We start from the raw sequence: 24,502 nt of genomic DNA, 5'->3' as shown, positions 1-24,502 counted from the left end.
TCCTTCCTTCCTTCCTTCCTTCCTTCCTTCCTTCCTTCCTTCCTTCCTTCCTTTCCTTTTCATGTGCCAGATCCGAAGGCAGTGTCGGAATAAAGGCAGTGCAAAGAAATATGTAGTCAGTGGGTCAGTGTTGTGGGAGGGTAACTAACTGGCTGTTTGGTGAAGACAGAGATTCTGCCTTAAGGGCAGCAGCAGAAAAGACTCCCTGGAGGAGGGGCATTGGGGGCCTCTCACTGGCAGCAGCTGGAAGGGTGGGTGTTTCGAGAACAGTGCAGGGGAAGGAGAACACAGCAGACTGTGGAAAGTCCGCCGTTTTGAATGGGAGAAGGGCAAGGCTGCGCGATGGAGCGGAAACAGTGAGCTCAGGTCGAGATTGTGTGGAGCCTAGAATGCCAAGCTAAGGAACTTCTTGGGTAATGGAGAGCCAGCAAAGGCTTCCTAATAGGGGAATGCCATGGCCACAGAGATAGCATTAGAGGGAGGGAGCCCACAGCATCCCAGGGCCTGCAGGGTGGAGGAGAGCCTTGTGGAGGCAGCTGACTCTGATCCTAAAGCAGGTGTGTCTGAAGGTTCTGAGACTCCTAGCAAGAGTGGCAGGTCATCTGGGGAGCATGAAGACCAAGAAGATGGCAGGGGGGCGGGGCAGGGGCAAGGGAAGAAGTGGATCCTGGGAAATAATTCTTCCACCAGAAGGGGACGGGGGAGAAGACAGATGGAGTAGGAGGGAGGAGGCAGTAAGGGGAGGGCACCCTCATTTCCGGGGACAGCCAAGCAGACCAGGAGATGCCTACAGAGGTGGACTTGCTTCTGGAGAGTCGTGCGGGGTGGGGACAGCAGCAACCACTTGCCCAGCCCCGAGGGAGGCACTGCATGTCTGATTTAACATCAGCCCACAAGGTTCATGACCTGCCCCACCCTTCAGGTTAGGAAGGTTTGTCAGCCTGAAGAGCAGAGATCCCAGTGGGCTGGGCTCAGCGCCTGGTAGCCCAGAGAGCCAGGTGAAGGACAGTCGATCTGTAGCACAGGGGACACCCGGAGAAAGGTAGGGAGCAGAGGGAGGCCGAGCACTCTGGGGACCTTTGGGTTTGGAGGAGGAGCCAGGGGACCTGGGGAAAAGTTAGGACTCGAGAAAGCTCTTGACACTGAATTGTGTTTCAAGTAGGTTAAGGGGGAAAGAGTGAACAGCCCGTCTCAGAAGGGGAGGGAAGAGGTGGAGGAGGCAGAGATCAAGCAGGGGTGCAGGAGGGTGTGTGGTTTCGAACATGTCAGCTCAGCCCACAGCTCCAAGAACCTGCCAGCACCTTCTCCCAGCAGAGAACATGCTGTGAAGACATTCCAGGAAAAGCTTTTTTGAGGAGATTTAGAAGGACCGGGCCCTTCACGAGAGGCTGGCTCGTATTTGGACAGTTGGAGTCGGGGGAGGGGGTTGCTGCATGTTGGACCCGGATAAGCACAGGAGAATATCTACCAAAGCAGCGTATCTGAGGAATCCCATGCATGAAGCAGGCTCATCTTTCATAAGGTGAAAGTCCTGACAAAATGAGAAGTTTAATTAAAGGCAGGCCCCTTTCCCGTCCAAGCTGCACTCCATCCACTGGTGACAAACAACTTGTCTAAACAACCCTCCCTCAAGCCAGGAAAGCCCATCATTTGTGTTTGGAGCTTTTTCCTGTTTAAAGAGTTTAAAATAGGGGTGCCTGGGTGGCTCGGTCGGTTAAGCGTCCGATTCTTGCTCAGCTCAGGGTCCCGATCTCAGGGTCGTGAGTTCAAGCCCCACACTGGGCTCCGTGGATTGGACTCTTTCCTGGGCCTGAAGCCTTCTTAAAACAGAACAACACAGAAGAGTTTAAAATAGGCTGGATGGCAACTGGCAGCATACTTAGAAGCCTTCCTAACACTTGTCATCCGTCACCTGCCTCAAAGGCCGAGGCACACCTGCAAGGAAATAAAACGCAAGAAAACAAACAAAACCTCCCACTTTTTCACATGAGTGTAATGCAGAGATGTTTCTAAAGACATGTTTTAAAAAAGAGTTTACTAAACATACTTAACACTGCTGAACTGTACGCTTAAACGAGGTTCACGGGGTAGATTTTGTTATGTGTTATTGTCACCATTAAAAATGAAACATTTTTTTAAAAGGAAAGAAAAAGGGACTGACTGATCAAAGAGGAAGTTAGTTCAGTAAGAGGGCGGGTCAGTCCCAGTTAACTATTGAAACAATAGAGGAAATGAGATACCCATCAGAAAAAACAAATCGCCAGCCTATTAATCTTCTGAAACACGTCCCCAGAGCCGACTCTGATGTAGGAGTGCAGGACTGCGTGCTCGGGTTTGATTTCAGATTTGTCTGCGGCAACAGGCGCCAAGGGACAGGAAGGAACTAGCTTTATCAGAGGGCTTCTCTGGACCAGAGGTTCCTCATGTGTTCTCACTTAGTCTTGCCAGAAACACTCTACGTTAGTTTTATTGTCCCCACTTTACAGATGGGAATACTGAGTCTGAGAACTATTCTAGAGACGTATGTTGTCTGCATGGACTTGGTGCAAACCTCTGATGCTTCTGCTCATCCCATGTATCCACGTGATTGCCGCCAATGCGGTTTAACCTTAACCGAAAGTGAAGGGTGGCCTGGTTCTTGCTTAGGTCGTGTTCATATCCGCGTCCTGTCCTGCATGGAAAAGTCCCCTGATGTGCCGGCCTTGCGATGAGGTAGAGGACAGTGACCACTCTGACGACAACTGGGCCAGGCCCTGTTCTAGACACGAGACCACATGTAACAATTTAGTTAAGACTTGGGCCTTTAAGAGTCAAGATATATCTGGGTCTGGGTCCAAGTTTTGGTTCTGCCATTTCCTAGCTCTGCGGTCAGCAAAAGGTTCTAACGTATCTAGGTAAGGTTCCCCTCTGTATAAAAGGTGCACAGTTATAATCCCTTCCTAATGGGATTCTTGGGTTAATAGAGAGGAGTTATGCAAAGTACTTAACAAGGTTGTCACAGAGTAAGTTCCTAGGAAATGTAGAGCTCAGAAAACTATTAGCCCTTCCAACAATAGTATAAACTAGGGATTATTATCCCCATTGTGCAGATAAGGAAACTGAGGCCTGGGAGGCTGTCACTTGTCCTGTCACATGATTCAGAAGTGGCCAAAGGCCTCTGATCTCCCTGCCTCCTGCCTGCAGTCACATTCAGTGAGTGAAGGGGCAGAGCTCCCTGCTTGCAGAATATTCAGGAAACAGAACCTTGCTCCTACACTGGTAAGTTGAGGAGGTGGCAGAATAGTTACCCCAGGAGTTCATGGCCAGGAAGCCTGGGATTCGCGGTGAAGCTGCGGGAGGACCAGTTGTGTCCACCTGACCTGCTGCATTTCCCTTGGTTCTAGGAGCTGAGTGACCAAGCGGGGTCAGAATTTGAGAACTCTGACGTCAGATGGGTCATCACGGTGCCTGCCATTTGGAAACAGCCCGCCAAGCAGTTCATGAGGCAAGCTGCCTATCAGGTGAGTGTGGGGCTGGCGCGGGGGGGCCCAGGATGCCTGCAGTGGTGACTGCCACTCCGCTCAGATGTCCCCAACACCGAAAGGCCTCCCTGGGAGGCAGTGAGGGGTCTCCCACTGGCGAGGGGACATGGAGCCTTTCTCCTGGGGGAGGAACGGGGTTCGAGCCACAAGGGCTGGGCTGGGCCCTGTTTTCTTTCTGATTTTATAATACCTTCCATACTGTAGACTCCCCACAGCTAGGATTTCAAAGTGGGGTGCAGAGACATTTCTCTGTGGGTGAATGGAACCTCAAGGAAAAGGCTTGGGCAACAAGAATGTTTGAAGAAAAAAAGAATAAAGACAAGGCCAGTGGCCATGAACCAGGCACATCAAGGCTGCTGTGGAGGTTGAAAGCTGCATGTACGCGGCTGGGAAATAGAGGAAGTGTGACTATGTTCTGCACATTTCACCTTGGGAGCAACGCAAGTATGCACGGTCTGGGGTGGTGAGGTCACCTGCGTGGTGACAGGCTCCTGGACGAGACAGTGGCATGGCTGAGGACCATGCCAGTCAGCACCGTGCCAGGGACAGAGCGCTCCAGTGCCAATGGCCAGCCTGTCCCTCCTGGGCGCAACGGGCGTCACCAGTGCCACAGTCCTGCTTGGAGGCTGAACGGTGCCACCATGGGGCTGCCACGGGGGTCTGACTTCATGGCAGGAATGGCCAGTGTGCCGACCCGCTGTGCTGACCCCCAGGTCAGAGCTGGCTCCGCCTGTACTTAATCCCCTGGGTTAATGCAAGCCTACCCTGGGGCCTGCACCCACTCTGTGCAGTGAGAGTCCATGTTCTGTGCCTTCAACCTGAGCTGGGCTGGGGGGAGTCACCAAGGTAATAGATGCTTCCTTGCCTGCCCCTTTCCACCACCCTCCCCCATACCTCTCAGGGATCAGCCACTTTCCCCAGGGGACAGATCTCTGATGTTGAGTTTGTAGCCATAAGTAGGAACCTTTCTTTTCAAAATACCCACTGAATCCACCCTGAGCACCGAATGGAACAAAACGGTCATGGGCACCACGGCACCTTCCTTGGGGTCATGAATAGCCCTCAGGTCCTGGAGCTGATAGAGGTGATGGATAGAGATTGAGGGAGAACAATGTCCCCAGTCCTCAGTCTCCCCACTTCTGTTTCTTCTTCCTCTGCCACAGGCTCTTCCCAAGCTCTCCCCTTCAGCATGAGAATCTGGCCAAGCCTATGTATCTGACAAAAATAGATTTGTTTTTGTAGGGATGAAGGAAGAGGGTGGAAGTTCCAGAAAGAAGGGACTTTTGAAAAGGAAGAAACCAGGGGCACCTGAGTGGCTCAGTCGTTTGATCGTCCGACTTTAGCTCAGGTCATGATATCACGGTTCGTGGGTTCAATCCCCGCATCAGGCTCCATGCTGATAGCTAGCTCAGAGCCTGGAGCCTGCTTCAGATTCTGTGTCTTCCTCTCTCTGCCCCTCCCCTGTTCATGCTCTGTCTCTCTCTGTCTCTCAAAGATAAATAAATGTAAAAAAAAAAGATTAAAAAAAAAAAAGGAAGAAACCAAATGCAGTTTAGCTGTGCACAGAATCCCTGGGCATCTTGGAGCTTTTCCGCAGTGTCAGCCGTCAGGCCGTGTCTGAAGTTGGGCCGCCAGGACACAGCTGTCGACAGAGGCACAGCCCTGTGTTCTGAGTTTTCTTTGGGAGGATACTCGGGACTCGTGGCTTTGACTCTCATTTTCCCACAGGAAAACTTCAGCAACAAACATGTGACCCGGAAAAGGGTCAGTTCTTATTTTTAGCCTGAAAAAGAAAGCATTGGAGGGACGGGTAGATTTGTCAGGGCTGTCAGAGCCTCGGGCTGCCTGGTCCAAGAACTGCCTGTGAGCAGTGGGGCCTGGTGGGGAGGCCCCTTGCACTCTGGGCGGGGAGGAAACCAAACGCTTGGGGGCACAGTGCTCTCCAGGGCTTGGCAGAATCTAAATGGCACCTCAGAGGGTAGATGACGGGTCAGCAGCTCTTGGCGGGGAGGGTGGCAAGGAGACACGACTGGGTCTAGGGACTTGGGGAATTTTCTTTCTTTCTTTCTTTCTTTCTTTCTTTCTTTCTTTCTTTCTCTCTCTCTCTCTCTCTCTCTCTCTCTCTCTCTCTCTCTCTCTCTCTTTCTCTCTCTCTCTCTCTCTCTCTCTCTTTCTTTCTTTCTTTATATATTTTTTACATTTATTTATTTTTGAGAGACAGAGGGGGAGACAGAGCGTGAACAGGGGAAGGGCAGAGAGAGAAAGACATAGAATCTGAAGCAGGCTCCAGGTTCTGAGCTAACGGTCAGCACAGAACCTGACGCAGGGCTCGAACCCACAAACCATGAGATCATGACCTGAGCCGAAGTCAGACGCTCAACCGACTGAGCCACCCAGGCGCTCCGGGAATTTTCTTTCTGAAGCCCAGAGAGAAACTGCTGCAGACAGGCCTGTCCTTTGGATGCCGGGTCACTTCTGTCTGGTGCAGTGTTTGTGCAGCTTCGTCTTTGGCTTTTTATAATTCTGATTGGATATCTGTGTCCAGTTTAAAGTTGCTGAGTGGATTTCAAGATGGCAGGGGTATTCAATCATTCTTTGTTCACTCATTCACATATTCATTAATTCATTAAATCTGCACTGGGGACCACTCGGTGGCTCACAGCTGAGTGGTCCGGTGAAGCCTATTGTACTTTGGGAAGCAGGGTGGAAGGTGTAAAGGGACACAACAGCTTTGCCAACCAGTCTGTGGTGTCTTCAGCCTGTCTTCTGGAAGAGTCCCAATGACAAAATGGAAATGAAGCCTGGCCAAAATTAGCATCTCTCCAGTTCCCTCTTCTTATCTGGCATTAATTTTACAGAAAATGAAAAATGTGTACCTATGATAGTTAATTTTATGTGTGAACTTGACCCAGATATGTAAACTGCCTTGTTTGGTCAGACATCATTCCGAGTGTTGCCATTAAGGGTATTTTTGAATGAGAGTAACATTTAAATTGACTGACTAAATAAAGCAGATTGCCCTCTGCAGGGTGGGTGGGCCTCATCCAATCAGTTGAAGACCTAAGACAAAAACTCCCCAGAATAGGAAGGAATTCCTCCTGCTTACTTGCCTTCAAGTTGAAACATTGTTTTTTGTTTTGTTTTTGTTTTGGGGGGGGCTGTTACTGGTTTTTTTTTCTGCCCTTGGACTCAAACTGAAACATTAGCTCTTCCTGGATCATGAGCCTCCTGGCAAGGGATCTATATCATCAGCTAAGTGCTTCTCCAGCTTGCTGAATTCAGACCTTGGGACTTGTCAGTCTCCATAATTGTGTGAGCCAATTCTTTATAAAAAAAATCTCTTTTTATGCTTACGAAGATCCTGCTGATTCTGTTTCTCTGGAGAACGCAAATAGGAACGTGAGCCAAACCCACAGTTCTTGCCCAGCCGACTTCTGAGGTCCGGGAATGCCCACTCGCCCCTGTCACCCAAAGGGCTGCCCGCCAGCCTGGCCGCAGGTGGCGGAGCTGGAAGGCTGGGGCAGAATGGGACGCCCGTCGGAGCAGCGGTCACCTCTACCCTGCTTGGCATGCGGCGAATGGAGTCCCTCCTTCAGGCGGAGCCCAAGTTCATGGCACAGTCCTGTGGGGGCCGTGCTTCATCGCTCCGCTGGCCTGGCAGAGGGGGCAGAGGCCAGGGTGCAGAGCGGCTGAGGCTCTGGGCAGCATCCTGGGTGGATGGACCCGGGGCCTCCGTGCAGAAGTCTGTGACTCAGCGCTGGGGGTGGGGAGACCGCAGAGCTCTCCACGGATACCGTTTCATCCGTGGGGCGCCCCCAAACTCCTCTGTGTCAAATGCTTGTTGAAAAAGTGGGTTAAGTCTCTATCTTTTATAATTCTCAGCCGCAGGACACCATTAGACTCTCTAAGAGCATTCAGTGAACAGATGGTGGCAGGAGGAAAAGCTGAGGCCTTCAGAAAGACCTGGAATAGGAGAGAGTTCAGGGAGCCTTGAGGGATAACTGTCACGCATAGGAAACAGTCCAGCTGTGTGGGACAGGTGGCGGTAGTGAGTGAGACTTCCCTCCTCAGCTCAGTCCCTGGGCAGGGCCTTGGTGCGCCCCTCCCCCCACCCTTTCTCCCAGGCTGTTTTCCCTGCAGAACTTTGGAAGGGTGCCTTAAACCTTCAGGCCTGGTTGTTTCTCTGTAGCTAGTTTTTTCTTCTTCCTCACCCCGTTTTGTGGAGGCTGGACCTGTTGGCTTCTATTCTAGGAGGCCCTTGACTTTACAAACCCAACGAAGGTGGAAAAGTCAGTCTTCGAGACAGCCCTTTGGATTTCTTCTGGGATCCTGGGATTAGGGTTAGGTTCAGAGGTTTCAATTTTCCTGGTGACACTTCGGTGTGTAGCCCTTGTCCTCTGTCACTGGGCACTGCAGCCTTTGGCTGGTGTTAAGGATGCCTAATGTGACCCTCGGGGAAAGTGAGGCTGGAGGGTGGGACTGTGAGTCCCTTGAGCAGGGAGCAGTGGGAAACCTTGTGATGCCCCTGGGTCAGTGGCCTGCTGACTGATGGGCACACTGGACTTCTCCAGCCCAAGGGACCAACCTGATGGGTGCAGATGCCCCCAACGTGGCTGGCGACACCCGAGGGCACAAGGCAATAAGGAGGTGTAGATTTTGTAGAGTCGGCCTGCCAGAAAGGGTTCTACCACTTGTGAGGCATTTAGAATTGGCAGGGGGGAGACTTAAGTCACCTGCCTGCCCATGGTAGCTCATTAGGACACAATTAATTGGTTCATTTGGGATATGGTGATTATGGAGACCCCACTGCCCGTGAGTAGAGGTAAGCCCCCATGCTGTTCTGGAGTCAATGGGTCAAGAGATTATGCCTTTAAACCAGTGGTAGGAGGAATAGTAGAGTTTTGTTCGTGGCCAGAGGTCTGGTTCCCACACCAGTACCCAGAGTTACCGAGAGCGGGAGGGCCAAGCGCCAACTAGGGCTGGTGTGCAAGGCCCAAGAATGGGCCTAGGCCTGCACTGCCCCAGTTGAGCCTAAGACCGTCCAGGTTTCAGCACAGAGGGTCTCTGCCTCGGGAAACCCAGACAGGTGGTCATTCCACTTCTCTGAGCCTTGGTTTCTTTCTGCATAAAGTGAAGACGTTGGACAAAAGGCTGAGATGGCCCTTTGAATTTCTGATATTCTAACCCGACCGCCCCTCCTTGCCTAATAATTGAACCTCCTAAGGCCCTTCCATCTATGACGCCAGGCTGGCTCCTTCTGGTGAGAGGTCACTGCACATGTGTGGCATTAGACCTTCCATCTCTGACCTGCGGGAGAGTCCACAAGACCTATGGGCCCAGTGTAGACCTGCGGTCTTCTCCAAGGTGGGGAGGGCACGAGGGAAGCACCCCCAGGTGCCCTGGGAAACGGCAGCAGGGACACCAAACACAGTGGTAAAGGATGAGGAAGGCGCTTCTCTGTTCGAGCTTGCTGGTAACCAGGAACCCGCTTGGGTTTGAACACCTCTAACAAGCGAGGCCTCGAGCTTCAGTTCAAGGCCACAGGAGGTGGGCAGGGACGTGTCAGAGATCACGCCAGGCTGGTTTCCCAGAGCGCCCTCAGAAGGGTGCTCCTGGAGCCCCCTGACTGGCTCTCGTGAGGGGCAGTGACTGGCACGAGCCGGATGTCACAGAACAGAAGCAGTTCTGCTACTAAAGGGGGAAAGGCTTTGCGGAAAAGAACTGCCAGCTGCCTTTTGACCCACATTCTAGAAAATGTGAGACTATGTGCGATTCCAGGAGGGCTTTCTCCCAGAGCCCTGGAGCCCTCCTCGTGTGCCGAAGGTTTGTCAGAGTCCCATACAGCCAGCTCGGATGCGTGCCTGGCTGAGGTCCAACGATGGCCCCTTGCTCCCCAGGCCCCCAAAGATCGGGCTTTGCTCTTAGATCGTTGGGCCCATTGTAACCAGAATCAGACCACCTGCCTTCCATCTTCTGATGGTTTTCAGAGCTTTGGGGCCCTTCCCCCGGATTCGTGTTTCTCAGTTCTGGGCCACGCAAGTCCCAAATGTAAGAGCCCCCATGTCCCGGAGAGCTCTGCATCTCCCAGCAGCACTCCTACATTTTCTTTATCCACTCTGCAGTCTTTGGGTGCCTGGCTCGGGGCCCAGCACCCAGTCACCCCTGCTGTAAGCGCTGCAGAGATCTCTGGAGGGAATTCCCCAAACCCAGAGAGCATAGCTGCCCCTTCATGAGGGTGTTGGCCCAAGCTGTGAGCGGCCTCATTGCAACCCTGCCTGGGGAGCCTGGGTCCCAGCCTCTGCCTCTGTCTTCCAGGCGGGCCTGGCCTCCCCGGACAACGCGGAGCAGCTCATCATCGCCCTGGAGCCCGAGGCGGCCTCCATCTACTGCCGGAAGCTGCGGCTGCACCAGATGATCGAGCTGAGCAGCAAGGCCGCGGTCAACGGGTACAGCTCCGGTGACACAGTGGGAGCTGGGTTTGCACAGGGTACCTCCTGCTCTCTCTCTCCCCTCCCCGCGCTCTCCCCTCCCAACCCTGCATGTTTTGGGCCTTGATTATTTAAGGCACTCAGCACGGTAATGAAGAACCAAGACACTCTCAGAGAGGTTGGCTGTGAGCACGTCTGTTCACAGCGCCCCCTCCGGGATGCCCTCCACCGCCCCTTGTGGACCCCCCACAGCGGTCACCCCTATTCATCACCTCCCCACCCCTGGGCCTTGGGCGTGGGGAGGACGCTTCTCTCCAAGAAGCTGAGAGCAGCTCCGGGTTTTCCATTTTACTAGGCTTTTAAATTTTTCTTGTTTATTAACTGAGTCTTAATCTAATCCCACTTGGCCTGTTATTAATTCTTCCATTCAGACTGTTGATTTATCGCTGACTCACTCATTGGGGCCGCTTCGTGTGTAATGAGCTCATTATGTGTCTTAACTGTGAAGCTGGCAGGAGTTTCAAATACAGATGAGAGGGGCGGAGACTTCCTGACTCCACGGACATCACGTAACTGTGGGAGGGGGGACCGCCAGGGACATCAGGATGGGTGTCAAGGAACTTTTTCACTTTAATAGTTCGCTGTGTGCCAGTTGGTCACAGTCTGGGTCCCAAGAGCCATTTTCCCGGGTATCCAGGGCTCTGTGAGTCTGCCCAGGGCCACGGAGTTTGCAGGCATCCTAGGTCAGGGTCAGAGCCACCAGGGTGAGGGAGCTTAGGCACTAATCAGAGTGCTGTGAGTGCCGCTCCCAGATGAGGGCCTCTGGGGCAGAAACCCACCCGTCTCCCAGGCCCACCCCATCCTGCCCTGGAAGGCCCTGGAGGAGGAGAAGGAGGATGTAGGCTGGAACTGTGGCCCATTGTTCCCCCGACAGCTTGGCTCCAGGTTTTCCTGGGCCCCCACAGCCGAAGCCTGTCTCTGCACTGCCCAAGGCACCGGGGCCCTGGCTCAGCCTTGGCAGGTGTGCTTTCCTGCCCAGACGGCCCTGGGTCCTCTCCTCCAGAACCCTCCGCTTCCTCTTCACAGGAGGGTCACTCTGCCCCTGAGGCCACCACTCTGCATTTTCAACCCAAGATAAGGAAAGTCTCTGAACTTCAGCCACGAGACAATGGCTGAGCGTTCACTTGGTCCCCAGGCTGCCAGGGCTAAGTGCTAGCACTTCACGCCTGATTCACCGGGGACACAGCAAGCAGGCTGTCCTTCAGCTCTGAGGGCTTGATTTGATTTTAAAAAAAATTTTTTAAATCTTTACTTATATTTGAGAGACAGAGTGCAAGCAAGGTAGGAGCAGAGAGAGAGGGAGACAGAATCTGAAGCAGGCTCCAGGCTCTGAGCCGTCAGCACAGAGCCCGACATGGGGCTCGAACTCACAAACCGCAAGTTCATGACCCAAGCCGAAGTCAGATGCTCAATCGACTGAGCCACCCAGGCGCCCCTTGATTTGCTTTATTTGGGCAATGCTCAGCCTCTGAGGAAGCATGCCGAGTCTGGCCTTAATGCTGACTACGTCAAAGGTGTTAACCTTTTAAATACTCAGCACAGCCTATTTAATTAAATTTTCATCTTCATCATTTTAATTGGAAAAGCGACGCATGACTGACCAGGTTTCATATCTTACGTGCTACTTCCTACTGGTTCATACACGAAGATTCGTGTCAGAATTAGCGAACTGTGGGGTCGCTCTTCTTAATGCCTCTTAATGGTAAATACATTTGAAGGGGAAGCTGGTTTTGAATGCTGGCCTTCCCCAAGGGCTCGGTTTTTGGTTTCCTTTCCTTGAACTTATCCCGTCTATCCCCACACTGGGTCTGTGTCCTGCGCCTTGTGGAATTTGCTCTTGTCTTATGCTCAGAGGGTCTGTTTGGTTTTTGAAATCCTCAAATTGTTGGCCACCGCCCTGCAGAGGGACAGTGAGGTGAGATTCTGTCTCAGCCTTGCTTTATAGTTGGCCTCTCTCACTGGAGGAAGGGGTGCTGCCTGGGAGACCCGGCAGAGCACTGAATCAGGAGTACCCCGGTTGGCATTAAGGCCCTGGGGCCTTCTGGGCTGTTCTCTGCCATCTGATGCCCAGTGGATACCCCTGAGGGGAACGGGGCTGCCACTCTGCCCCCAGCACTGCAGGGGCGCTGTTAGCGGTATTTTGCACCAAAAGGATTTTGTGATCATCAGTAAAGGGTACATTTTTCTTAACGTTGGGCTTAATTTGCCCCAAAGTGTGGTAATTTTTTTGGGAGCTTATGTTTTATTCGTCTTGCGGTCATTTTTTAGGCGTGCCATTGGTTGGTCATCTAGATTGTTTTAGCAAACCAAATGCTCCCAACAAGGTCCACAGTTTAAGTTCATGGGGAGCCAGTGCTGGGGAGCGGAGAGAAGCCCTGAGTTTGGGGATCCTTCCCAGGTCTGCCAGGGACTCTTTAATCCGGAGGCCCTCACCACTTACTCCAGGGCCTGAGGAATTCAGAGCTGACAGGCACTTGCCATTCTAATCCCCAGGGAAGACGTTGTTTTGCAAACACGGTGCTCCTTTCTAGTAGAGTCTAGAGGGTCAAGGGTCCTTAATTGGGTAGCCAGCAACAGGTGGATTTGTAGGGCAATTCCAAGTCTGTAGCACCAGTTTAGGGACTAGTAAAATTGGTGGGGGGCAAGGTGGTCAGAGACTTTATCTATGAAATTGGGGGTTGCTCTAAATTGTTCAATGTAGTGATCATTTCTTGGGTACCAGATCTCATATGTGGTGCTTTGCCTTCCTTACCACCTACTGTGTGCTGGGTGTCACACTGCGTGCTGAGGAAAAATCTGAGAACCAGTCCCTGCTCTGCTTGTGAGGTACTTAGGCCAAATGCTATTATCTCCAATTTAGGGATGTGGAAACTGAGGCCCAGAGGGGTTAAGTGATTTGCCCCAAGTCCCACCTTGGCTGTGCCCTGCTGGTTCCCAGCTACCCTTTCACGGATCTTTCCCATCTCCTAACATTCGTATTCTGCTTTTTTAGACCTCGCCCTAAATTGTTAAATCTCAAAGGCATGAGGGTCCATACATAGTTCAGGGGTTGATTTTGAGCTGCAAGACAGTCATGGGAACTGCAAGTCCCTTACCCTTGTCTGACCCGGTTTCCTCCTCTGAACACAAGGACGATGATTTGTGCCCTGTCCACCTCACAGGGCTGTCGGGGGGCCTGTGGGAGATGCAGTTCCCCGACGCGAGTCGTCCTGGCCCCTCAGTTCCCGGGGCCACAGCCCTGTTGCTCCCCTGTGTTAGGAAAAAGCGGTCCTGGGCTTTTCTAGGTTCAGACGGGCCACCCTGTGGCTGAAGCGCCACCTGGTGGCAGAAGAGCACATTGGCTTCACTGAGGTTGGGAAATGGCTTCCAACCCGTTTATCCAGGATCCAGATTAGGAAAACATACCCGACGTTCCTTGCAGTAGACAGAGTTCCTTGAGGTGAAATTATTTAACCAAGTGCGCTGCAAGCTTCTTGGCAGACAAGTTCCACCCTGAGGCAGCAAAGCCAAGAATCTGGTTGGTTTTTTAACCCTTTCCCCCAAAAAGTGTCACAGGAGGGAAGAGCTTTCTCCAGGGTGACCCTGCCAGCGGGGTGTAGGCCAAGGGGCCATGCAGTGAATAGACGGAGGCTGGTGAAAATGATCTGGCTTCGTGGTGCCCAGGGTTGTGTTTATGCAATCATTTTGGTTAAGGATCACTCCATGTTCCCTCCCTAAACCTCATGCTATTGCCCCCACTGACGGCAGATGACCCCCCAGCTCTTTCATGCCTTCTTACCCACCCTTTCCTTTCTGTCGGCCACTAGCTAAGGAACACATCCGGCGTAATCGGCAGAGTCGGACCTTTTTGGTGGAGAATGTCATAGGAGAGATCTGGTCCGAGCTGGAGGAAGGTAGCGTCCTTCAACTTCCTTTGCCCCTTGCTGGATGTGTTTTGTGCCGCTGGCAAACATGCATTCCTGTCTGTTCCCTTGGGATTGGGGGGGGGGGGGAATGTTCAAAATCAGTTGGTTTTAAAGACCACTCTGCCAAGGGCCTATAATTTTGCATGTTACAAAAGCATATAGACTCTTCAGAAGAGAAGTGGAAATCGGAACTCCCCAGTTCTGGAGTAAGTCTTGGGTAAGAGGCAGGTCATTTGATGGCGCTAGAAACGTGGCAGGAAGTTGTCCGCTAGTACGTGCCACGGCTGCGGCAGCTTTAGTCTTAGAGAGTCCCTCCTCTGGGTTCTTTATCATCATGCTCACTGGCACTCCTGGGCAGAGCACTCCGTTCTCCCCTGTCGTGAATAATCTGCTGTGTGGCTAGCTAGCAAAACCACTGTGTTAGTGAGAAGTGCTGCCGCAAGTTCAGCCAGGGGTACCAAGTCATCGCCCACCAGCTTGTTTCAGGAGGGGCCTGACCAGCGGTCTATGTAAAGAGTGGCTGTTTTCAACCAGGTGACAAGTATGTGGTCGTGGACAGCGGCGGTGGCACCGTAGATCTGACGGTCCATCAGATACGGTTACCGGAGGGACACCTTAAAGAACTGTATAAGGCAACAGGTGAGCCCCTGCATGGCTGATTTTCTCATTCCTGAGCTGCTTCTCTCGTGTCCAATTTCTCTCAGTATTTCATTCTCTCGCTGCTGCCAGCACGTGGGATTCTAGGCCCAAGGAGGGACCGATACCCAGATGCCTGTGTGGAGCCAGGCAGCAAAATGCGGTTAAATGTTCTTTAAAGCACAAACCTCTGTAAGCTGGGTTTTGGCATGAAATGACCCTGTTTTCGATCCTGGCCAAGGGAGTTTCTTTCTGAATGTTCTGGGAGGATGTGATTGTCATTTGACTTGTCACCTGTGTTTTAGGGTCACAGTGAAGCTTTCTGGGGAGGTCTCAGGACACCAGCTCTTGGATTAGAGTTGCCAAAACAGGCAACAGGCTGTCTCCCCTGGAGGGGTGGGATGATGAATAAGTAATGGATCACAGGGTCTCAGGGAGCCTGCTGATTTTTCAGACCTGTCCCTAGATCTCTTGCGTAGGAACACCCTGAGGCTCCTAGGTAATGATGTGTATCAATTTTATTTAAAATGGCATTGATTTTAACAAGCTTGTTGACAAGTAATTCTGTAGGAGAAAGTTTCTCCACCTGGAATGAGAAGAACCAGAGGGTTTTTAAGTGTAAGTAAAACTTCACAGCTGCTGTCGGTTTCCTAACCGGGTCCAAGTTCGTGCAACTCTGTCTTTCGGAGAAGACAGGGTAGGATGTTTCTCGGAGTCTGAATTCGGTTCCTGGCAGTTTTTCACATGGTGGGCTCTCATTCTGTGCTTGACTCAGGTGGACCCTATGGATCCGTAGGAGTAGACTATGAATTTGAAAAGCTGCTGTGTAAAATATTTGGAGAGGATTTTATCGAACAATTCAAAATCAAGCGTCCTGCGGCCTGGGTTGACCTAATGATTGCGTTTGAGTCACGTAAAAGGGCGGCTGCCCCCGACCGAACTAACCCGCTGAACATCACCCTGCCCTTCTCCTTCATCGACTACTACAAGAAGTTCCGTGGACACAGCGTGGAGCATGCCTTGAGGAAGAGCAAGTGAGTTGGACTCACCTTTGGCTCAGGCCATTCTAGGGGGTGTATCCTGTTGAGGGGAGGGAGGTGTGGATTCTGAGTTCCCATACTATACACAAGCTGTGTGACCTTTACCAGGTGACTCAACTTCTCTGTTCCTCAGTTTTTCATCTGGAAAAATGAGATGATAATTCCATATATCTCAGAGGGTTGTTGTGAGGATGAAATGAGTTCATACGTTAGACACATAGCACAGTGCCTGGGACCTGGAAAGTCCTGCTTCTGTGTTAGCTTTTATTATACACTAATATATAAAATATTTTTATAAGCTTTATGAAAGCAGGGAATTTAGTGGTTTAGCCTCTGCCGCGTCCCCAGTATCTATGATAGAATCTCGTACAACGTAGCAGGTGCTCAGTAAATATCTGTTGAACATACCCCATGGGGCTGAGTCTCTTGGCTTCAGGCAAGTGTTTGCAGCTCAACTTGTTGCAAAATGGGCATTTGGAAGCTGTGTGAAAGCTGAATTACAAAACTAATAGACAAAACTCATAGGTTTCTAAAAATCTTTTTAGAGTGGAAAATTTCAAACATTCACTGTGCGAAATGAACCTCATGATGCAGCTTCAACAGCTGTCAGTTCCTGCCCAGCCTAAACCCTCGTGCACGCTCCCCGAAGTATTTTAAAGCAAATCTGGTCATCACCTAATCCATGATCATGTCAGGAGGTATCACTAAGACACATTTAGAAGCATTACCATGATGCTGTATCACTGTCGCCCTCGAAACGAGTAATTCTTCACTATCCTCAGATTTCCAGTGAACATTAAAACTTGTCCAATCATCTTCTCTATTTTTTTCAGTTTGCATTCATATCCAAAAGATGGCTTCCATAGCAGTTATCTGACAACTAAGTCCTAAATCCTGCTCAACCCGTAGGTTCCCCCTCCTGTTGTTTTCTTTACAGCTTGTTGGATGACAAGGCTGGCTGTCCTGTAGTTTCCTGCAGTCTGGGATTTTTGCCTATCGTACACCCACATAGCGTGTTTGGTCCCCTGGTGTTTTTGACAGATTGGCAGATGGAGCCAGAGATCTGGTCAGGTTCAAGTTTGAGTTTTTGGCAAGCCTTCTTCACCGGTGGTGCATGGAGTCCGGGAACACGTACTGTTTGCTCGCTGCTTCTTTTGTGACGTTAGCAGCCACGGAGGGGTGTTGTCTGGGTCCAGTGCGTGAAGGGGCAGCCCCTTAGTCGCTCACTCCGCCCTCATTTGTCAGCTAGCCTGTTTCTGGAGAAAGAAGCTCTTCTCCTCAAGGGTTTGATTGCCCTGAAATACGGTTCATATAGGAAAGACAGGACAAATTCTTGGTTCTTTCCTTTCGTTTATGAATTTTGTGTTAAATATGGTTGATTTTGTAGCATTCCCCTAAGTGACAAGTGCCATTTTTTTCTTTTGTGGGGACACAAGGGGAGTATTATTAACACTTCATGGATTTAGGCACATTTGACATATTTTGAGCCATGGCAATTATATCCTTAGTGATGGTCAAAATGTCCCATCTTGGCCAGTAGGAGCCTCCTTACATTGGCTCCTGAGTCCCATTGATATGACATTTTGATTTGACTTCTGGCTCATCTTGTATATTCCCCATCCCAGACCTGCAATCGGCCTTTTCTCTATGAAGCCCAGGTTCCGTTTAATGGGAAATGAAGTAGATAAGATTTCAAATCTTCTTGACCTTGGTTGGTCGACTCTGACTCTGACTAGGCTCATGTTCTCTCTGTCCACTGGCCGTCCCCAAAGTCACCTTGTCTGAGTCTAACCCCAAGTCCTGCTCCTGTCAGCGCTCCTTCTGGGGAGACTGGCCACAGCCAGCCATGGAGCCATTGTCCTGTGGCTGAAGACACAGAAAGATGTCTGGTCAGGGAGCCCTGGCTGTAGCTAGAATCTGAGGCTAGGAAGTGGCTGGTTTGCTTCAGGGACAGAGATGCTAATTGCTTGGCTTCTTTGAACTTGAGGACGGGTGGGGCACACATAGTCCCTGGCATTCCTTTAGGGCCAGAAAATTTCCAAAGTGTTTTCACAGATGTGCTATTGAACTTGATCTTCACAACAACCGCTGTGAGAAAGGTCAGACAGGTTGTGTTATCCTTGACTTCCAGACGAGAGGCTGGGGCTCCGAGAAAACGCAGGCCAGTTTTCCCCAAGGTCCCGCAGCCTCTGAGTGGTAGAGGCGCTTACGGAGCCCAGAAGTCCTGACTCCGTGTCTGGTGCTCTTTCTGTTCCATGCCGTTGCACTGGACGTGCTGCACCTTTGACAGAGAACAGGACGACCTGATGGATGGGGCTTCTCACTGTCATGGACAGGTGCCTGCAGGGCTAAAGGAAATGCACCTGAGCACACAGGTCTGTGGCCAGAGGTGGCAGCACAGTGGACACATATGAGCCTTCAGTGGACTCGAATCTGACTACCGCTCGATTATAAAACGTGGTCATTCAAACGAGACAGGTCCCTTCATTTCTTTCCCTATCATTCGCACTAGATTTTGGCTTCCACGATCCCCAGGGAAGGCTGGCCACTGAAGGGGCTATGTCTTAGCATTTGAGCATCTGAGGGTCTGGGTTCCGGCAGTTGAGGATATTTCCAAGGACTTTCAAACACCTTCTGTCCCCTTAGATGTGACAGCTGTTCTGTCTCTGTGCACAGCAGCCTGGGTCTCCCCTATCACTCACTGCTGCTTTCTCTCTGTGCCGCTCTCCCCACCCCCAGTGTGGACTTTGTGAAATGGTCCTCGCAAGGGATGCTGAGGATGAGTCCAGATGCCATGAATGCCCTTTTTAAGCCAACCATTGACAGCATCATTGAACATCTCCGTGAGTATCGGCAGGGGCTCCGCCACTCGGGGGACAGAGCCGAATGGGGACTAACTTTTCCTGCGCCGCCGGCTAGAGAATGTGCAGTCTGACCGGCAGGGGATCTGGGCTGGGAGCCACCGGTGGGTGCCTGGGCAGGGGCAGGCGGGGCCTGGGCACATATGTGGGCGGCTGCTGGGCATAGACCCCTCCCTTCAGATACTGCAAAGCTGCCCAGAGCCTGCCTTCACCTGGGCCTTGAGTTCGGCTTCAGAAGTCGGGGAGCTCGGAGCTCTGCAGGGTGTTGTCCTGGAGTGGCGGGGCCGAGGGGGTGCCCTGGCTTGGCGTTATCAGGATATAGGAGGAACCATCATCTTTCCTGGGGAGGAGGAACACTTACGTGGACCAAAGAAAGGTCTCCTGCATGGGGGCGAAATGAACAGAATCGGGCCCTCGGTGGCCCTCACTCAGGGAAACTCAGTAGAATTCCCTGGGGACCCTTTTCAACACCCAGGCTCCCCTTTCACTTCCCACCCCGCACTGACTAAATCAGATGCTTTTTGAAAACCAGAAAATAGATTTTGCCACAGTCTGCCTTGACTTACTTAGCAGGACCACAGGTTTGGAGAATGTCAGGAGTATTTATTTATGCCTAACAAATTACTCCTTGAAATGATCACCATTTAGCTGTTAAAATGTTTCCACTTAGCAATGGCTTTGGTTTTTATCCCTGAACAGATAGGTGTGCAAACCCCATTTTTTTGTTGGGTTTTTTTTTTTTTGAAAACCAGCTCTACAGGGGATGCCTGGGTGATTCGGTCAGTTAAGTGTCCATCTTTGGCTCAAGTCATGATCTCATGTGTCATGGGTTTGAGCCCTGCGTTGGATTGTCTGCTGTCAGCTCAGAGCCTGTCTCAGATCCTCTGTCCCCTCTCTGCCCCACCCCCACTCATGCTCTCTCTCTCTTTCTCTCTCTCTCAAAAATAAACATAAAAAAAAGACCAGCTCTACAAAAAATTGGTCCAACCAGGTCAGACCTGTCTGTCCCCCAGTGGGGCCATGTGGTTTTGTCCGTTTGCCACATTCTTAGGCTACCAGTCTCCCTGCTGCTGGCTTTTGGTGACAGAGCGCTGTGTCTTCCTCTTGCTTTCAGGAGACCTGTTTCAGAAGCCCGAGGTGTCCACCGTCAAGTTCCTCTTCCTTGTGGGAGGCTTTGCGGAGGCGCCTCTCCTTCAGCAGGCGGTGCAGGCTGCCTTTGGGGACAAGTGTCGCATCATCATCCCCCAGGACGTGGGCCTCACCATCCTCAAGGGCGCTGTCCTCTTTGGCCTGGACCCCGCCGTCATCAAGGTGCGCCGGTCGCCCCTCACCTACGGGGTGGGCGTGCTGAACCGCTACGTGGAAGGCAAGCACCCGCCCGAGAAGCTGCTGGTGAAGGATGGCACTCGCTGGTGCACCGATGTCTTCGACAAGTTCATCTCCGCCGACCAGTCGGTGGCCCTGGGGGAGCTGGTCAAGCGTAGCTACACCCCGGCCAAGCCTTCCCAGCTGGTCATTGTCATCAACATCTACAGCTCCGAGCAAGACGACGTGAGCTTCATCACCGACCCGGGGGTGAAGAAGTGCGGTACGCTCCGCCTGGATCTCACAGGGACCAGCAGCACAGCCGTGCCCCCCCGGCGGGAGATCCAGACCCTCATGCAGTTCGGGGACACAGAGATCAAGGCCACAGCCATCGATATAGCCACCTCGAAGAGTGTCAAGGTTGGGATTGACTTCTTAAATTACTAACCGGCTCTCCCGCCACCTGCCCTGCCCTTGGACTCGGCTCACCCGCATCTGCTGACCTCAACCCTGACTGTTTTTTCCCTGTCCTTGACCCTCAGCATCACCCACCTGGATTTCAGCAGGGAAGATGGGAACCACCAGGGCTAGAAATAATTACGGATTTTCGAGGGCACAATGGAGTCAGAACAAGTGTTGGAAATCGAGATGGAGGTTTGGGAATATGAAATCCAAGGATCCTGGGAAAGCAACTAGTTTTCATAGGTACAATGGGGTGGAACCCCCACCCACCAAGGGAATCGGTCTGTTTCTGCAGCAGTGATTCAGCTGGCTTTGGACAGATTTCCCGGTAAGCAGAACTCAGGCTGCCCCATCGCTGTCCTTCTAGATTGGAACTGAGATGTGTGAGCCAGGAGGAGATTCTTTGTCTATTGGCGACGTTTCTTTGTACATTTCCTGGGGGATGGCAGTCAATATAAAATGCCACCCATCTGCAGTTGATTTCTTGTCATCATCATGTGATTAAATGCGGTGATTCAGCGGGAGCGGGGAGCGCTTTCAGCTGGTAGGAGAAGACTACCCACGTGGGGCACTATTTTAGGCTCTCATAATTTGAATTCTGAATAGGTTCAGTGAGGAGTAACGATAGCCAGCTCATCGACTAGGATTTGAGTGAGCGGGAGAGCGGGCACCTTACTTTTCCAGCAGGTGAAGACTTGCTTCAAGGGAAATGGATATTAAGGCACTGCTGACTTATCCCAACTCATATGCTGTGACATCATTCCCCGGATGCCCGATCCTGACTTCTGAACTCATAAGTAATTCGCGCTAACCTTAGTAGGATTCTGGGTCAGGAGAGGAGCCTGCAGGTTGCCTTCGTCACATCAGCAAGCCCACGAGTCTGATCAGCCTCCTACCTCGACAGGCGTACATATTTTAAATCAACTCCCTCCTCACCTTCATCTCCAGAGCGTTTCGGCCACATAGTCCCACATTTCAGAAAGAATACACTGGTGACACTTGGGTAGAGAATCTGCACTGTGAAATGTTTCACTAGAATCTTCAGGGCTTTTGTTTTTTAAGTGTATCTCAGAGGAATTCCTAGATCTGTACTTGACGAGTTCAGCCAGGTCTCTTACAAAGCAGATGGTATCTGTGCATCATCCTCGTGGTTCCTGCATCCTCCTCCTCTTACAAATGGAAGCTGGGGGGTGGGGAAGGGGGACCAGCATCTGCCTTTTCAGTGGACATCACAGGGGATTGTGGTCTCGTGGGAGTCCGGGAACTCCTGACTCTAGGTTTTGTTGCAAGCTGAATTACTGACCCCCAGCACCTGCAGTCTTCAGGTTTGGGGCCCCCTTATGGAGAGGGTTTGCGGAGAATGCAGAGCCAGAGTCCCACACTTTGCTCTTTGTGTGCCGGGCGGTGGGGGGCGAAGGCTCCTCCGGGCTTTTACTGTGAGGGAAAAAGGTTGGCAGGAAGGCACCCTGAGAATGGCCCAGGAACCCCCTGACTTGTCTGCTGGGACTCATTCTGATTTGAAATCGCTGAAGCCATGCATAATGAATGAGCCCCGGATAAGCTGAGGAGCTAACTTTGAATGCAAGCTGGATTCACCAACCCATTATGTCGCCAATATGCAGAGGTGACACTGCTTTTCCAAGTCATTGGAACACCTGTCTCGCTCCCACGGCCCGCCGCAGAATTCCCTGCTCGAATGTGAAACTCGAACAAAGCACCGAACTAGAGAATGCTGCTCACGTGACTTAGTAGTGGGATCTCATGTCCAGGCACAAAGGTGTGTTTGCTGGGCTTCTCTTCTGCCTGCTCCGCTTCAAAAGCTAAATGTTCTGGGTCTTTCTTTGGTGTTGCCAGCCATACTCTACAAATAAGACTTTTTGATTTAGTTATAAGTAATATAATTTTATGTACATACAATATTAGAATATTGTACAGAACCTTTATTTCTACAATGTGCTTTTCTTGTTAAAAAAAAAAAGGAAAATGCTCTTTGAATTTTATTGATGACCTGGCTGCCTTTTAATTTCCCACAGCTTTATTTTTTAATTGCGCTTACTTACCAATCTGTACCGAAACTAAGCTATGGACTGCATAGGCAAGACCGAGCAATAGTCAGAGGTGCCGAGGGTCAGAATAATCTGGAAAAAGGGACAACAGCTCGATAAACGGCTCATCAGACCTTGCTCCACTCACATCCTTCCCAAAGGCTCACAGTTTATATTTAAAGGAGCATAATAATGTATCGCTTCTCCTGTCCAGTCTTTGAGAGCTGAACATTCTGGTTCTATAAGAAACATGACTGTGCAGGAAAACCTATGAAAACTCTTGCGTCTTCTTATGGGGCACAGCGGTCACTCTGAGGGCAAAGTGGGGTCCGTGTGCAGTGATGTCAGGACGATAGGGTCACACGGAAGGAATTGAGCAGTGCACAAATCCAGCCTTCTGCTGCGTTGAGTGTAAGTAATTTAGTCAAGTCTTTCTTTTTGGCCATTGTTAGGCCTTCTCACCTTGCATCGGGCATGTCTCCTTGTCTGTGATTTCTCTCCAGTGAATTGGTTGGAATCTGTACTGTTGGCAGATAGGTGATGGAGAGGGAGTGATTACTGGACTTTCTTCTGGCCCCAGAAATGCAGCCCCAATTGTCCACCTGATTCGAGGGAACCCCCAGATCCATCCTCCCTCTCCCTCCTGCCCATGGAGTGACATATTCTAGAATAACAACACTGGATAAATACACGTAGACACGTTTTCTAATCTAAGAAAATTTCCAAAAGGCCTGTTGTCTGGACCATCACTCAACTGTCCCTGGTGTAGTATCCGATCATGTTTTGGATGCAGAACTGTCAGAGATTTCCTTCATAACTGCCCTTTCTGTACACAGCAGGCATTAATAAATGCTGAATGACAGACAAGTGACAGAGACAATAGGCAAGAGAGGAGACATGCAGGCACTTTTGCAGAGGGATGACTAAGACTGAGTCCAGATTATAGAGCCCACCCTACCCCTAGGATGTTATTTAGATCAAGTTTAGCTTCTAGAGTCTAGGTCTGGTTAATTGCCAGGGTGGCAAAGAATCGCATGCATCAATATACCCAGGAGTCAAAATGCATAATTAGTTGAAGATCGAATTTCACAGTCGTAGAGATGACGTAGCTATGACCGAGCTGTGCATTTGTGCCGGGAAATGACTTACGTGGATGACCAGTACAAAAGTCGTTGTCCGTTAGGTCACACCTCTCATCAGCTTGGAATATGGAATTTTATTCTAAAATATCAGCCATCGGGGGCTCATTCACTACAGGATAAATTCACACTCCACAGAACCTTGCTGCTGTTCAAACTTGACGAGATTGTACCTGCAAACTCTGTCTTCACGGATGTCTAATAAAGCCAAATTCTGGATCTCGTGTGGCCCAAGCTATTTTTTTCCCCCACTATGAATTTGTGAATAGAATTATAGATGCATCATCACTGACTTCCCCTCCACCCCATCTCAGGTGGAGATTGAGTTTCAGATCTTTTCCTAAATGTTGCGAGCTTTTTTTCTTTTTTTTTAATTAACTTTCATTCCAACTAGACTGGCTCCTTTGTTCGCTGGGAGCAGGGTTCCATCCGTGTTCACAGGCCCCTACAGAAAGTGGTCTAGCCAGACCGAAGGCAGCTGAGCTAGGCCTCTGGCAACTCCACCACACCCAAATGAAGGGCACTGAAAAAGAAGAAGGGTCTAGAACTGGTGCCTCGTGGTCTGGTATCCCAGCAGGCATGCCAGGCTGTGTCTAGAGCCTCGAGTTTATCCAGGCTCTGTGTCTGGGTTGCCCTCTAGAGTTGGCTTCAGAAGTTTCTGGAGAGTCTGCCGTGGACTTCTAGGAGGCTGAGGGAGGTCTCCATGGGTGCCCTAAGTGGGCAGCTTTATGAGGCTTCATGTAAAGTTCACCTCCCAGGAAGCAGAGGTAGGGAAGGCTGGGTGATGCAGTAAAGCAAACCAGCCTCTTGGAAAGCATGTCTTCAGATGCCAGGGCTGGGGTTTCTCATGCAGTCTGTAGAGGCCCTCATTCCCTCTGTCTGGCTCCCACAGTGGGCATGTTGGTTTCCATCCAATGAGATGAAGGCTCAGGTCCCCCTTAGCTCCCACAAAATGAGGGCTATTAGAAGGGAATATGGCCGACTTCCCTGTCACAGCCCCAGCTTCATTTTGCTGCATTGCCCCTTTGTGCAGCCCTACCTGTCCCAGGGGGGCCAAGGGTGTGAAGGGAAATGCCTACCCACAGAGGCTTCTCCTCCCC

At 51.1% G+C, this 24,502-nt stretch overlaps 1 protein-coding gene across 1 annotated transcript in view; it reads left to right on the top strand.

Annotated features, from left to right (window-relative positions):
- Positions 1-23,621, top strand: part of HSPA12A (heat shock protein family A (Hsp70) member 12A) — a 163,227-nt gene extending 139,606 nt beyond the window's left edge. Inside the window, exons 7-13 of the mRNA XM_029932652.1 lie at positions 3,384-3,500; positions 9,837-10,008; positions 13,816-13,902; positions 14,449-14,553; positions 15,326-15,584; positions 18,330-18,433; positions 19,566-23,621. Coding sequence (XP_029788512.1) covers positions 3,384-3,500; positions 9,837-10,008; positions 13,816-13,902; positions 14,449-14,553; positions 15,326-15,584; positions 18,330-18,433; positions 19,566-20,203 — 1,482 coding nt within the window. The 3' untranslated portion in view covers positions 20,204-23,621. The remainder of the gene's footprint in view (positions 1-3,383; positions 3,501-9,836; positions 10,009-13,815; positions 13,903-14,448; positions 14,554-15,325; positions 15,585-18,329; positions 18,434-19,565) is intronic.
- The last annotated feature ends 881 nt before the right edge of the window (positions 23,622-24,502 follow it).

Source organism: Suricata suricatta, chromosome 2 (genome assembly GCF_006229205.1).
Source record: "Suricata suricatta isolate VVHF042 chromosome 2, meerkat_22Aug2017_6uvM2_HiC, whole genome shotgun sequence".
Taxonomy (NCBI): Eukaryota; Metazoa; Chordata; class Mammalia; order Carnivora; family Herpestidae; genus Suricata; species Suricata suricatta.
This window is presented reverse-complemented; position numbering and strand designations above follow the sequence as displayed.